We start from the raw sequence: 16,196 nt of genomic DNA on the forward strand, positions 1-16,196 counted from the left end.
AGCTTCTTTCCTTTTCCTTCCTGGAGAAAAAGGAGAACTTGGAAGCTTCTATAGAGGGAGATGTTTTATTACATTGCCTTGATCTTGGGAAGCCAACTACATGGGTACCATTGATGGAATGCTTCCCACGTGTTTTTGAGTGTACTTTTAAATTTTGGTATTAGCCCTCTTGGTTATATGATGGTGTTGTCCTTACAGAAGAGGAAACAAACTTAAGATGGCTTAGCTGGGGTCACACAGCTGGTATAACTGAGCTTTGAGTCCAGAGAATTCTGACTCAGGAGCCAGAACTCCTTCCAGCAAGCACACCGCTGCCCCGCTCCTGTCTACACTGGAAGCAGGTATGAGTCAGGGAGATAGCAGGAAGCTCTAGCTGGGGGTGTGGGAACAGACAATGTGTGTTCAAACGGGACATGCTGAGCTACACTCTAGGGTTGATCAGCACGAGCGTACATGGTGGTCTATCATTTTGAACACATCTCATCTCTTTTTGCTAAATATGACAATTTAAGTATTTTTCCATTTAGGATTATTTTCTACATACAGGTCCTGAAGTATTTAAAAATGTCATATTTTTTAGGGAATCATGGTAGTCAGAGGTGGCCAGAGCATTATGACTTACTTCAGTGTCGTCTGGGACACACCTCGGATGGGGTTGTCTATAGATTGTCCTTTGTTTAATGTAATGAGTCCCAGTTATTTGGAGCACCCCAAATTTACTTTTCTCAGTATCCTGTTTATATGACGATATTTTCTATTTATTCATTACACCCTCTCTGTGCTGCCTAAAGGAGCTGGAGTTTATTTTCATTAAGTTCCAGGAATCCCTTGCTTGCCTTTTACTGGGCTATAAGTCAGATGTAAATAGGCTGTGTTATGGACTGAAATGTGTTACACCCCAAATTCGTATGATAAAGTCCTAACCTCCTGTATCTCAGAATGGGACTATAATGGGAGATCGGGTCTTCAAAGAGGTAATTAACTTAAAATGAGGTCCTTAGGATGGGCTTCATCCAGTATGACTGGTGTCTGCCAAAGAAGAGATTAGGACACAGACTGGGAAAGGGGGGAGACCACATGAAAACACATGAAGGAGGTGACCACCTGCAAACCCAGGAGAGGGGCCTCAGGGGAAGACATCCCTCCCCAACACAGTGATCTTGGACTTCCAGCTTCCAGAACTGTGAGACAATAAACTTCATCCTATCTATGGCATTTTGTTATGGTAGCCCAAGCAGGCTCATACAATCTGAGAGCACAGAGTCAACAAAACAGGAGAGGGAAGGGGCAATTCATGTTAGCCTGGGCTTTGCATTACCCAGGGAAGGAGGGAGGAATGTCCATCTCCTCCAGGAAATGGCAAACAGGGAAGGACAGGATTCAGGGTCGCAAAATCTTCTCCCTTTCCATGCTTTTCAGAGGCTGGTTTCGTTGGTTTGTTTGTGTTGGCTGGAACTAAAGGGTGTTTAATATATTCAACAAAAGTAAATTCAAGTGCAAGCATGCTTTATAGATGTTCTTGCTTTTCTATGCCCTTGGCTCCCTGTATAGCTTCCATGGGTAACATAGTATATCCTTAATAATGTTTTAGTTTGTGGAATAAAGCATCTCTTCCAATTGAATCCACAATTGCTATAAAAATAAGTGGAGGTGACAAGTGTCTTGGAAGTGGAATAAAATGTGGAATGTGCTAGACAAGTTGGAAAAATGAGTGCATATAAAGAGTAGAATTCAAATGGAATTAAATATAGAGAGATTAATTCAGGGAAGAAAAAACTCTCCAGTTATGCCAAGGCCAAATGCAGGAGGTCTGGCCTTTTACAAGTATGTCAGGGAGTCATAATGAACGCCAGGCTGTATCCCCAGGTGGTGCAATGAGAATGTGAACACAACCCCAAGAGTTCTAGCAGGAACAAGAGCATGAAGGAGGACATGGTGATTCTCCCTCCCTGCACTGGCTGGCATTTTTCTGAGTACCTACTCTGTACCTTATAATAGCCTAAAGAGAAATTCAGTCAGTGGATCTCAAGATACAGCATTTGTCAGAATCACCTGGAAGGGCTGTTAAAACAGAGATCATACCCCACCCTTGCCTGGAGGGTCCGATGCAGTACATCTGGGATGAGGCTCAAGAATTTGTATTTCTAACAAGTTCCTAGGTGATGCTCATGGTTGGGGGACCACACAAAGGTTCTGAAGGAGCTTTTCTTCAAAAAAGGGTAAAGGAATAGGATTTATTATGCCCAGATGAGAGAAACAACAGCTTGGACTTAATCAGAACCTTCAAGAATGAGGAGGACCGCCTGAGTGTTACTGTGTTACTGAGATGCTCGTTCTACGGTGGGTAGGACAGGAGCCCAGGTCTTAGATTTGCCAAGATTTAGAGTTTACATCAGGACAAACCAGCTTGAAAAATTTTGAGGACCTGGAACATGACCTGAAGTGGAGATTTGAATTCCTTTCTAGAAGGCTTGAAAAAAGCAAGGAGGGAGTTGTCCTTTTGGCGGGGGAAATTCAGGAGACTCCCTGAATTTTCCTTCCAGTTCTCTCCATGACCCTGAAACAGCTCTTTCACTTGGGCAGGAGGAAGAGCCCCAGATGTAAGCCTCCCTCGGACACTTCCGGTCTGCAGGGGAGTTACGCACTGGAAGCGGAAACGCCCGCTTCCGCTGGACGCAAGAAGGCGTCACACTAGGCCCTGGAGCCTGCGGGGAGGTGAGGAGAGGCCAGGTGGGGACGGGATTCAGGGAGATGCCTGCACACAGGCAGGCAAGGCCGGTGGCAGTACTGAAAAGCAGCGGGGACACGCAACGATGGGACAGAGCAGGGCACAAAACCAGGGAGTCCACGCAGTGGAGAGGGTAAGGTGGGCGAGTGGGCGGGCGGGAGGAACGAGTTCACATTCCGCAAAGAGGTGACTGGGGAGGCCGCGCCGTGCGGACTTATCCGGCTCCTCCGCAGGTGAGGCCGTGGAAACCGCAGCAAACCGGCCGAAGGCACGGCCTGGGCTGGGCTGCTCTGAAGCACGGCTCTGGGACGCCGCCGCCCGGAAGTGGGCAGCGATTCACCCGGACGCCATCGACTGAGCCCTCACCGCGGGCAGGGCCCAGAGCGAGGCCAAGTCAGTCGGGTCCCCGTCCTTCAGGCCGGCGTAGATTTCTAATGACAGCACAAGGGATGACAATGAATGGAACGGAGGGAAGGCAGAGATGAGGGAGCATGTAGGGAAGCTTCGAGAAGGAGGGATCCCGGACAGAGGGGCGGTGGCAGGAGTTTGCCAGACAGAAGCGGTGGGAAAGGCGCTGCGGGCGGGGGCACTGCGGGCCGGGCTTGGCAGGGAGTGACAAGGGGAGACCGGAAGGCAAGATGCCCAGCTGTGCGGCGGGAAGGTCAAAGGGCTCTCTGCGTTGAGCCAGTGATAGGCGTTGTATCCATCTAGGAGAATTCCTGTGCTGCTTCAGATCCTTGTGGGTGGAAATGCCTCATTTGTGTCTCATGGTGGGTGGCTCCGGAAAGAGACCAGGGACCCCTGTTACAGGCAGGTGGGGGCTGGGAAGGGCAGCTGACGTTCCAAAACAGGTAAGGGAGTACATATTGTATTTACTTGAAAAACAAATGAACGTATTTGGGTAATCAGATGGCATTTGGGGGGGCAATTTAAATAAACTACCTTCCTTTGGCTTCCTGTTAACACCAAGATTACATTTTGAAGAGAAATCACGTGCCTTCGTAGATGGCAGTCTCCAAGGATTATATCCACAGCCTTTAATTTTCGAAAAATTCCATTGCTTTGATTTTACAGATTGCAACATTTTTTCCTTTCAAATGTCCCCACGCTCTTAAGCGTGCTAAAAACTCCTGCTAAATTTTGTTGGAATTTAGTTAAAGGGAGAATAAACATACATAAAAAGGATGTCTGTGCTGCTTATGGACACATCGTTAATTCACAGTCACAGTTGTAAAGGGATCTGGGGCCTCACACTTTGTAGAGTCCCATGGAAGGAACAAAAGGCTCCTTTCAAAAATCCACCAAATATTTTGGATTAAGTAGCTTCTTCTTTTTTTTTTTTCCCCCTTGCACAGAAAGATACTTACATCTTTCTCTTTTTTTTTTTTTTTCCTTTTTTGTTTTTTTTTTTAAATCTAGTCTTTTTCTGACTTTAATTCTCTTGCACTGCTCACCAAGAATCTCCGCTGTGATACTGTGAAGACTATATCTAGGACCATCAAGTCATGGTATGTATTTAAGAAATATTTTGCTTGCTTTCCAGATGATAACTTTGTAGTTTGGTAACTTTTATCATTGGCATAAATCATCATAAGAGTAGCTGAGGGTTCACTCTTAGTTTTTATTCATTCATTCATTCTACCCTTAGATTTTATTCAGGTTCTTTTAATTAATGCTAAGTAGATGTGAAAATAAAGTTAAAGATGTAATTATTTTTGTTAAATTAAAACAAATCACCACAAGCAATCTGATCCAAGCTACTTCACTCCATGAAAGTGAACTCCCTCCTGAGTGTGAGTTAGGGAACTTTCTGCTCCTATAATTTATGATGTATTTTACTGTTGGAACTATGCTCTTGTGAGATCAGGCATTTGTCATAAATCACATGAAAAAATAAATTGAGAAAGTTCTCTACTGTAGGATAGAAATCCTTTATTTTTTAGTGGTTGTCTGTATTATATTTCTTCAATGTAAAGGGTAATATTTAAAGAAAAAAAATTGAAGACCACTATCCTTACACCTCCAGCTCTGAGCTTTTTACTCTTGGACGCTTGGGCATTTTATGATCCGCTCTCCTCAGGATCCCAGCTTTTATGTCCAGGACTCAGACTTGATTGTCTCCCATCAGTTCACCCAACTTGTTAACCATACTAGGTGCTCTGAGGTGTTTCACGGTGTTTCAGAGGCGGATGGCAAGAAACAGTACCAGTCATTCATTTCTTTCCACCATTTCCTGATATTTCCAACCAGGTTCACCCTTGGTTCCCTCGATCTTTGTGGGACTAGAATAGACCATGGGCATGTGGCTAGAACAAGAAGGATGGGCCCCGGGGTGTCTGCTGCTTGGAGTTTAAGGAAGTTTCACTTGCCACTCTTCTCCAGCTGTGCTCATGTGTTCTCTCAGCATGAAGGTACACCAGAGGCTCTTGTGCACACATCAGTCCAGGACAGTCCTGCTTATAACTGACGCGAAATGGATTTGCAAGGCACACCCCCAAGGGGCTAGCTGGCTGTTTCTTTCTTTCTTTCTTTCTTTTAAAGATTTTATTTATTTGACAGACAGAGATCTACAAGTAGGCAGAGAGGCAGGGAGAGAGAGAGAGAGGAGGAAGCAGGCTCCCCGCTGTGCAGAGAGCCCCATGCGGGGCTCGATCCCAAGACCCTGGGATCATGATCCAAGCTGAAGACAGAGGCTTTAACCCACTGAGCCACCCAGGTGTCCCGGGCTGGCTGTTTCTTAGGAGTTGCTGGGTCCTAATTCTACAGTAAAGAAGACAACCATGGAGGTTAGAGCAGCAGAGGACCAAATGTTCCTGCAGTGATAGTGAAGTTTGCTCCAGCGACCAACAGGTGCAGGGTGAGAACGTTTCTGAGGTGTGTCTGTGCTCACAAGAGAGGCTGCGTAAATGGATCAATGATGTGTACTTTGGGCAAAGAGTGAAGGAATGGTACCATATTCTGCCTTTTTTTTTTTTAATGCCATTTCTTGGTTAGGTCCTTCTCCTGGATTAAAATCGTTTTACCTCAAATCTAGAGCTGTAATTTTATGTAACTCAAATTGTCTATCACCTACACACCCTCCACTGAAATCCAAGGTGAGAACGAGACTACTTTGTACTAAATGTTGATGATTTCTAATTAATTCATCACCTTCGTGGCAATTTACAACTTGGCTTTGCTGACAGAAATAGTTTTAGCAGATTGTATGAAAAGAGGCTGATCTCATTTTCTCCCTCCTAGAGATAATTTTAGCCTAAGTTTGAACAGATAGAAATAAGTCTTAAAAAGCCAATAAAAGATAGAATCTCTTGCCTTATTTAAGGAACCATTTAGAAGGTAAAGAGTCCAATGGCATCTTGTATATAGTATAAGAGATAAGCTAGCTGAGAGACAGGGGTGTGGAGGGGGAGCGAAGTCCTCAGTGGTATATTTTGGCAGGGACTGCACCACAGCCTAGGATTAAGCTGAGGAAGAAGAGGGGTGCTGGGAGCCTTGGCTCTCCAGGCAGTAGACTTATAGATTCGGTGGGAGAACCAAAGGGCATAAGACCAGAGTCACCATCTCTAGGAAGTGTGTTCAGGCCTGACTTGGTTTTTTCCTCCTCCCTCAGTGGAGGAGGTGTCCTTGCTGGACCTGCTCCTAGATCCCCTCGCTACTCCCTCAGCATTTACTAGAGATCTCAGGTACATATTTGTGCAAGTCTTTGATGAATGTCCATATTCCTCCCTAGACTCATGGTATCTGTCATGTTTATGACATGACATGTCTATGTCTATGTCATGTCTTTGTCATGTCTCATGTCATGTCTATGAGCCTAGCTTCCAGGAACAGTGCCTGACAAATAGCAGGTGGGAATCTATATACATACATATATATATATATATATATATATATACACACACACATACATACTCAGTTACTTGTTCAATAAATATTTTTAAAAATCTGTTTTATACATATATATATGTGTATGAAACAGATTTTTAAATATTTTAAAAATATTTATACATATATAAAATTTTTATACATATATATGTATAAAACAGATTTTTAAAAATATTTATTGAACATGTAGCTGAATTTCCAAGCATAGCCTTCAAGTGCCACCAAGAATGGGCTCTATGCATGGCTGGATCAGAAGCCAAATGGCTGAGATCTCTGGAAAGATACTTCTACTTTGTTACAGATGAATGATGAATGGAGCAGTGCTTTCTTCTTCCTTTTTCTTTCACATCCTATTTCCTTGCTAGACGCTTCCCATTATAGAGTTTTCCAACAACTCATAAGGCCATGTACTCAGTCACGTACTCACTGTTAATATCTGTCTTCTCCCACCACATTTCCTGGTAGTGTACCCTCCAACTGCAAATCTGGGTATCAGCCTGGTCCAACTTTGGCTTCTTCACTCACCCTGCTGCTGGTTTCAAAATGTTTCAAACAGAGCAGCTCCAGACTTTAAAGCGTCACAACAAAGAGAGAACTGATATTTCTCCATTGCTTTACCCGATATCATCTCTGCAGTGTTTGACACTGTGTCGGTTCCTCCTTTTAAAAAAAAACTCTTGGATGCTCGATCACTACCCTCTAGATTCCTCACCTCCTTAACTGGCCATTTCTTCCATCTCTCCCTTCCTCTTCTATTCCTTAAAAGCTGATGTTTCCCCAAGTGACTCTGTTGTCTTCCTTCCTTCTTATGAGTTTTCTGAAAGTTGGTTTTGCTTTCAGTGACAATGTATGCACTCGCTGACTCTCAGGTCCTGTCCTGGCGCTACTACAGTTCCAGACTCTTGGTTTCAACTATCTGGCATGTGCTTTCATAAATTCCCGTCCACGTTTTACTGTAGTCTCCTAAATGGTTTGTTGACAATCGATGTTTCACCACTTCAGCTCAGCATCCATCTGCTCCCCGAGTTAGAGTTGTTTTCTTGAAAAATAAAACTGAACATGTCACTCCTCCCTTTAAATACCTCTTACAGATTTTCAGGGCTGCCGAATGGACGGTCATCACCATCATCATGAGCGTGTAAGTGTTTACTGTGTACCAGGCACGAATCACTTCATACAGATGGACTCACTGAATCCTCGTGACCACTCTGCGAGACAGGTACTGGTCATTTCCATTTCTCAGATGAGGACGCTGGGGCACAGAGATGATGCGTAATGTGTTCAAGATCACATGAAGTCCATCCTTTCCAGCTTGATTATGGAGCCCTTTCTATGAGCCTTTCTTCTATTTCATGGTGCTCCATCCTCCTTCATATTTCCCTGTCTTTGTGCCTATGACCTGGCATGTTGTGATTCCATCATTGTTCCATCTTCATTCATCAAGACTCTGTCCCCAAACCATTTTCTCCGTGAGAACTCAAAACTCCTCAGACAGAGTTGGCTGCTCCCACCTCTGTGATGATTCTAAACCTTGTACACACCTGCCCTGCTATGGGACAGTTCCTGCTTTATTTCACAATGGAGCAGTTTTTTTTCATTAACGGTTAAGGCAGAAGTGGACTTGGCTTCCTCTTGACCCCTTTTTAAATTTCTGAAAATTAAGTATCCCCAGTGTCCAAGCAAGGACACATCCCTATTGAATTTTAGGCGGCTATTTGTTTATAACTTAATATATTCATATTTTTAGATTAGAGAACTAGCTCTTACCCATATTCTCTAAGAATGTAATAAGAGCTACTTGCCTTTTAAAATTATTGATGTGTTAGGATTCAGGTTGGAATCTTCTGTGGTTTTATAAAAATTACCCGTCATTGATTGAGCGCAAACAGAAGACGAGTGGGAAGGAGGTGGTCCACGCAGCTACGGCTGCCTGGACTTGGGCCATTACCTGCTGGCCGGGCTTGATGGGTGAGAGCGTGATGCCCTGGGTGTTGATCACTGGCAGGATCTGGTTCCCGATGACTGTGGCAATGATCTGGCCCTGGGCGTTGGTCAGGAGCTGGGGGGTGATGGGTTGCACTTGCAGGCCCTGAGTGCCACTCGCTGCTTGACTCGATGGCCCCGGATTCGGCATCAGAGGGATGGTCCCAATAATCTGCAAGAGATGGGCCCAGAGGTGAGGAGGCGGGCTCTGCTCTGGTTCTGCACATGCAGCTGAAGGTCACTCATGCCTTGCTCTGTGCAGGAGCCTCCCAAGAGCCCACGGAGAGACTGTGACCAGATCTGGAGGAGGGTGTAGAAGGCAGGGGCAGGGAACAAGCACCTGCAGGAGAGATAAGCACACGTGAACGGGATGCATGGAAAGGCGGGGGGAAGCACCTTACTTGAAAACAAAATCAACCTTTGGCGAAGACGCAAACTTGGGGTTTCACAGACATCTGCTTTGTTGTCTCAGAACCAGCCAGAAGATGGACTTCACAGGCACCCAAGACCCTCTTCTAGCAGGGAAGCCACATCTCTTCCCCAGAGGAGCATCTCAGACCTGCTGTGCTCCCTCACATCTTTCCCCTGCCTTGTTCTCCTCTGCTCTCTACATCCCGGCATCCTTTCACCTTCCATCCTCCTCCCCCAAGGTCCTCAGCAGCCTAGCAGGAGTGCGTCTCTCCACCCTAGTTCTGGCATCAGGGAGACGGGGTTGCCTTCCCAGCTCGGCCACCTACCAGCTCAGTCAGGGAGCTTCCGCTTTCTGAAGGTTTGAGAGAACTGGGATCATAAACGAATGCCTGAAACTCTTAAAATAGAGTTGGAATGACAACTGAAAATGGCACTTTTTGAAAATGTGCATTTTAGATAATGTGTTTGCAACCAGGTCTTAAGGGTTAGAAGTTCAGGGCTTCTGTGGCAGGTGGCAGAGAAGGTTTCTGCTTGCGTCTAGCAGCTTCTGGCTTCAGTGAGGGGATGGGGCGGAGTGTTGCAGGAGGGACCTGGCTGGATCTGGTGATGGCGCTGAGGAGGAAGGGAGCAAAGGGAGCGTGGGCAAGATGGCAAATGGTCACGGTGTCTATGAAAGCTGGAAACATGGATCACATTCATATGCTGCTAAGGGCAAATTTAATCAGTACAGAATGAAAAGATGATCTGTCTTCCAAAATTATGGACTCTTCTGGGGGAGTCACGGAGCTGGCAGTTGGAGGCTTTCCTCTCCCACACAGCGCAGGATGGAAGTTCAGCAGGGCTGCTCTTGTAGTCACATTCCAGGATTCCCCCCCAGGGTGAACCGTGGTCACATGACGTGAGGACCACCTAGATATATTTATAATACTGTCTCCAGAAGTGCTTTTACGTCCATGGTTTCGTTTCCTTCCACGTTCTTACTTCTGCTAGGAAGTGGGCATTAGTCTGCCCCCTTTAAGTGGCTGGGACCGTGGAGGCCCAGCTGTTGCTTGATGGAGGTGTTGGTAGGTGACAGCGGGGCAGTCCATGTGCACCAAGCCCCTGATGGCGGCGCTTCCATCATGTCATCTGTTTCCCACCGCAGGGAGGACATGGGAGAGGGCCCACTCTTCGGGAGGGCACTGTGTCCCGTGGGAACTTCTGTCGGGACAACATGCAGCTTGCAGTCCGAGTTTATAAACGACTCTGTTTTCTGGTCCCACAGCCCTCCAGAGAGGGCTTTGAACACAGGTTCTCAACACATGTCTTTTGGACGAATGGTTTCTAGCCTCTGCTACTCCTACGATTCCAGAAGCAACAAGACTGGCAGGAGAACCACAAGGGCAAACACGGTTTGGTGGTGAGGATTGCGACAAGAGGGAATCCTCCTGGCGCTGCCGTTGCTCCCACCGCAGGAGCCCTCAAGGGACGGTGCTAATGGAGCAGCTGTGTGCATACAAAGCAGTGGCGGCAGTTGTCAGCGGATGCCGATGGAGGTCACGTAACGCCTGCGAGAGCAGTCAGCAGGCCCTGAGGGAGTCCGTCACTCTGCGGGTCTCCCTGGGCAAGCCTGCGGGTCCGTCTGGCAGCATCAGCGGTGAACCCGTCCCAGCAGGGCAGCCAGGTCAGGACGAGTCCACATCAATAGATGAGAGCATGTAAGTGCCGCACTGATGAGTGGTCTTGCACGAAGCAGCTCAGGACCCAGAAGCTGTCCCTCTGACCCCACGGGTGGTATGTAGAGACCTGGGGAGCAGGCTCCTCCTCCCACACCTACATGCACCTGTCCGGTCTGGCCTCCCCGTATCTTCGACCTGAGAAACCCCAGTCCACCAGGTTGGCCTGAGTTGGAAGCCGAGAGAAGCCAGATTGGTTTAGGTGGCAGGGTTGTGGGTTCTATTTTAGGCAGCATGTCAGCGTGTTTAGGAGCCTGTGTGAGTTAGTAAGCCGGAAGAAGGCTTCCTAGTGAGGCACAGCGCCTGACAGCTAAGCCCGCTGTGATGCTGGGAGGCATTCTGCTCCCAGAAGATTGACACGAGTCTCTGCTCCCATCACGGTAATGAGATGCTTTGCCTTCTTTCCCAGCGCAAAGAAGAAAGGCAAATGCAAACGACTCTCCAGCCTTTCCCCAAAGTGCATCCTTGCTCCGAATACTGTGCTTGACATTACTAAAACATAGTGCCACTAAAACTCCTCCCCACCGGCTCCTCTTTTCTTTTGGGGGGCCCAGCATCACTTGCCGTGGCTAGCATGGGAGCCAGAGGGATCTGGAACTGCACACCTGGAGGAATCCTTTAATAAGGAGGCTTTGCCTGCCAGGTGGCGGGTGGGGGGTGGTTGGACCGTTCTAAGGTCTGGAAGCCTTCTGTGAAGCTGTGCATTTCTCATTTTTGTTCCCCTTGCAGGGGAGTTGGGATGACCTTCTGGGCATGGCAAGAACTTGGCAGTGCACTGTGGGGGTTTCCCAACATCCCCCAGTGAAAACCAGAACGCTGGTTTTCATTTGCTCCCATTCATTGAGGGTAGAGATGATCACACAGTGCGGTCTACAGATTGCCAGATGTGCCCGTTTTGTTCAGGTTGGCCCCGACTCCTCTCAGTACTTCCACAGACCTCACCAAAAAGCTTCCTCCGATCCTGATGCCAGAGAGATCTCAACAAGGAAGCCAGAGATGCTGAGGCAGTCATGGTGTGAGGCTCTTGGCACTCGTGTAAAGTTGGCAGTTTACTGTATTTGAAACTGTATTTGAAATCAGAGGCCTTTTGATATTCAAGGGCAGTATTTACATCAATACGTATTCCAAGGAAATCAGGAAATTAAAACTGACCTTTGATATTTGGAGAGCTCCTTCTTGAGGGCAGAGAGAGAAGGGATGCTTCTGAGACATCTGGAGACCAAGCCCTTTGGAGTCTGAGTTTCTGGCTCACAGAGCTAAGGATTTGCTGCTAGGGGAGTTCTGAAGGAAAGATGCTGAGTGAGCAAAGCCAGCCAGTAGGCTGTGACTCCTGGTCAAGGCATTAACTGCAACAAGAGAACTGACTTTGGCAGAGCAGCCTAGTGCCTGCTGACTCTTCTCTGCATGGAGTGTAGCATCATGCGCCATGGAGAAGACTGAGAAGAAGCAATTAGGGACAGAGGAGGGGGTAACAAGGCAGGCACATCTCATGCAAAGATTCTATCAATTCAACAGAAAAATGATATATACCAAACAAGTAGCAAGGACTACTGATAAGAATCTCTATATCCACGTGGTGAGTGTTCCAAGGTCTGTTGGGAATGAATGAGTGGTATCAGAGGAAGAATGATGAGGGAGTTCAGGGAGACTTGACCGAAGAAATGGGGCAGAGCTGAGTCTCGAATTTTGGGTGGGATTCGGCAGGGCAGAGAAACCATTCCAAACAACAGACGAGCTGGCCATGAGAGACATGGGGGCTGGGGCATTGACTAGTTTTCAAGCAAGAGGGTTGAGACAGTGGATCAGGGACAGGTCAGCATGGAAGCTGTCAAATTGCATCCGGGCAAGGAGATTCAACGATGGTTTTTGAGCGGGTGGAGAGGAGCGCTGAAATGGAGTTACTTCTGGGATAAAGACAAAGATGTGGACGGAAGTAGTGAGAGGCTCTGGATAGGAGCTCCATTGCCAGGATGCCATTCTAGCTGGCCAAGGGTGAGGAAAAATGCCTCCATGAATCCTTGACAGAGAGGTTCTGGAGTCATTGCCACTTCAATTCAAAATGCGTGGCCTACTTTATGCCTTGGTTACAAAATTAGAAATTTTGGGGTGAAGTTATTGTCTCATCAGTCCCACAGCAAATAGCTCAGGCATTGTTTGCAATGATCGTCGATGTCTTTGCCCTGGTTCTAACTGTAATGATTCATCTTCTGATGAATGCTGTAACTAGGGTTGGGCCCTTCGTATCGTAATGACAGCTTGAGATCTAAAAAAGAGTTCTGGCCTCTTTGACGGAGGACTTCCTTGGTTGTTGCAGCTCGTGTCCACCTGTCTTTTTCCTTAGAAAAGTTATAAGCATAAACCACAACAGAAAATGAAGTCTGTGGCACAAGAGCAACTAATAAAATATAGTTAAAGTGACTGCCGGTGTTCGTTAGCACGTGTAATCCCTGTTCCTGTAAAAGTTTGGGTGGCATACCCATAAAAGTGACTGTTGTGCATTCAGCGGCAATGAGGACTTTAGCCATCATAAAGATTGTCTTGGAACTGTAGCAAATCTCAGCAATTTGGGGTCACGTGGTTATCTTTACAGTGTCCTTAGAGACTTCATACTAGTTGAGATGCTTAGTAGGGACGAATTAGAACTGATGGAGATAACATGTACTGAATTCATTCACTGCCTACATGTGGTGTCCTCAGCAACAGCAGACGCTGGCATCACAGAAGCCCAGGGCACCCAGACAAGTCATCTGATGGGCCACGTGTCATAATTGTCTATGACATGCTGTTAAACTCTGCCACGGAGAATGTGTTTGCAGATGTCACCATTGACAAGTAATTTCATTGCACGTATCTTTAAGAAAAGGAAATCCATCAATGCTGTGAATCGGTGACTTTCTCAGCATCTTCAGTCCATCAGCAGAGATGACTCTTTGCCAAATATTTGTGTAATCTCAGCACTTTTTGGTCAAGAGGCTTTTGTTAACACTAGCATCCAACAAAGAGCACCAGAGAGCCAAGGAACCGGTATGAGTGATCCCCAGGATAGAAACAGCTCATTACCTTCTCCTTCCTCTCTGGTCTGGCAACAGCCATTCTCTCTCTTTCTCTGAGGGAGGATTTTGTCTTCTTTATATAACACATTCAGTGTGGGGTGCCTGGGTGGCTCAGTCAGTTACACATCTTCCTGTGGCTTAGTTCATGATCCCTGGGTCCTGGGACAAGTCCCACATCGGGTTCCTTGCTCAGCAGGGAGCCTGCTTCTCCTCCTCCCTCTGCCTGCCTCCCCTATGCTTGTGCTCTAGCTCTCTCTCTCTGTGTCAAATAAATAAATAAAATTTTACAAAAATAACACATTCAGTGTGATTTCACTGGGCTCCAACTGTAAGGTTAAACCCACTTAGCATTATTTTGGCAGCTCCGATTAGGATGTTGGTTCCAGGAAAGGTAGGAGAATACAGTTACTCCCCAAATGAAATTCTTTTTTTCTGAGATGCTCTGGGGCCTTCTTGCATTTAGCAGTCTGTCCACGATGGCGAAGAAGAGAGGCATGGGTGTTGAGATGGGCTTTCGCAGAGAATCTGAACCGGAAAACAGTAAAGGCACGAAGATAAGCAGATGAAGGAGCTCAAAAGAGGGAGACGCTCAACTAAGGACCCTTGGGTTTAATCTTGGAGACAACGGCAATCAGTTGGTTATGGCTTCCCCAAACTCTGGAGGTGTCAGTGTTCAGGACAAATCTAACACCATGAGGGATGAACAATGTCTGGCTTGGGCATGGGCAGTGGGAATGGCGGTGCCTGAAGGTGGTATCACCGAAGCCCAGGAGATGAGGCAAATTATATCAGACCAATTTGCAAGAAAGGGACTCCACGTAGTTCTTTAATGAGCAACTGCGAAAAAGAAGGGCTGAAGGTGTACATTTTGATGCTTGTGTTCTGGGTGTTGAGAGGTGTTCTACCCCTGGGAATATGTACCTACTCAGTGTTTCCTGCTGTCAGAATTAGGATCCCTGTTGGATGATTGGTTTTCAACTTCAGACCCCCACTCACAGACAAGAGTAAAGAATTAGAAGTGCCAGGATCTTTGCAGTGTCACTTGTGGTCACATTAGGAGAAGGATAATTTGCATGAAAACCAGATGTTGTAAAGATAACCATAACATCAATAAAAATAATCCTCTAAAATCTTCGTAAGAGCCATTAAAGATCATTCTGCTTAATGGAATTTAGGATATGTTTATAGAGGAATTAAATTATCCACTGCCCAGGTGCAAACCCAGGTTTTGCCCCTAACCAGTGGGAGATTGTTGGCAAATGACCTCACTACCTAGAACCTCAGGGTATTCATCTGTAAAATGGGAATAATGACATCCACTTCATAAGGGCATTGTGAGGATGAAATGGGACACAAGTCTCCAAACAATACTTCACTAACCAAACTGATGTTCAATAAACGTTTGTTCTTAGCTTAATTTTGTTTATATTGCCTGTGTGTAACTCCTGGCGTTTGTATTAATTTGTACAACTCTCTTGTATTTTTTCTGAGTGGTATGACTTTACTATGAAAATAGCTTACCAAGAAGAACAGAAAACAGTAGTTCACCATGAAAAATAGTTAAATCCTTCCTGTCTTATAATAGAATGCTAAGCTGAAAGTTTCCATCGAAGCACCAAGATTCAGTAGGTGTTGCGTTCCAAGGGCGGGAATAGACTATGCTGCTGAAAACCAGGAGGACAATTTCTAGAATTCAGAGGGCAGACACAGAAAGATTTTAAAATTCTGTGTGTCTTCCTCACTCCCAGGAAGGGGGCATGGGGAGTTTTCCCTCACCTCCAGGTTAATAAAGGTAGTTAAGTAAATAGTGTTCTCTCAAAGTTGGGGAACATACGCCATAAGGAATCTAAAGGTGAGAGGCTATGGTTTTTGAGCTGAGGAGGGAAGAGAGAAAAAGAAGAGCAAAGAAGAGGAAGGAAGAGAAAGGAGAGGGATGCGAGGGAGAGGGACAGAGAGAGAGGGCTCTACTGCATTGGCCCTTGCTACCCTCCCACTGAGAACAGGCAAAGACGGGTGAGTGTTTCCCTGGACTCATTATCAGGGGTCTGAGCCATTTATAATCCTGTCCCAGAGGACCCCCTTGAGGAATGGGCACTGGGACAGAAAGCCTTGGAGAGTAGACTTGGAGAAAACCAGTCCCTGGGAGGGGAGTATGTAGCTGGAAGAAAACACATTGCCTATAGCACTGTGCTAATAACATAACACAGAGCTGTAGCACTGTCCTATAGCTGTTGGAAGGTCCCAGCTGTGCCTCAGACAAGCTCGTGGGAGAGCTGGCTTGAGCCATCTGCTGGCCCAGAGGGCAGAGGCTGTCTCTCAGCAGTTCAACCTGGGGCCGCATTTATGCCCATCTGTCTTCTCCCCACCTCAGCCTGCCTTGTCAGGAATGGAGGCAGCAAGCTGAAGGAAGGAGAATCACTC

General features: G+C 46.5%; 1 protein-coding gene and 1 long non-coding RNA gene across 3 annotated transcripts in view; one reads left to right on the forward strand and one right to left on the reverse strand.

Annotated features, from left to right (window-relative positions):
• Positions 1-16,196, reverse strand: part of POU6F2 (POU class 6 homeobox 2) — a 370,943-nt gene that overhangs the window by 19,232 nt on the left and 335,515 nt on the right. For both annotated transcript variants that reach the window (XM_032305906.1, XM_032305905.1), the window contains exon 7: positions 8,562-8,768. In XM_032305906.1, the coding sequence (XP_032161797.1) occupies positions 8,562-8,768 (207 nt within the window). The remainder of the gene's footprint in view (positions 1-8,561; positions 8,769-16,196) is intronic.
• Positions 2,953-8,566, forward strand: LOC116569584. Its single transcript, XR_004277086.1, has 3 exons — positions 2,953-3,498; positions 4,148-4,236; positions 7,705-8,566. It is a non-coding gene; the product is annotated as an uncharacterized LOC116569584 (long non-coding RNA).

The sequence above is a fragment of the Mustela erminea genome, chromosome 11, assembly GCF_009829155.1.
Source record: "Mustela erminea isolate mMusErm1 chromosome 11, mMusErm1.Pri, whole genome shotgun sequence".
Classification (NCBI taxonomy): Eukaryota; Metazoa; Chordata; class Mammalia; order Carnivora; family Mustelidae; genus Mustela; species Mustela erminea.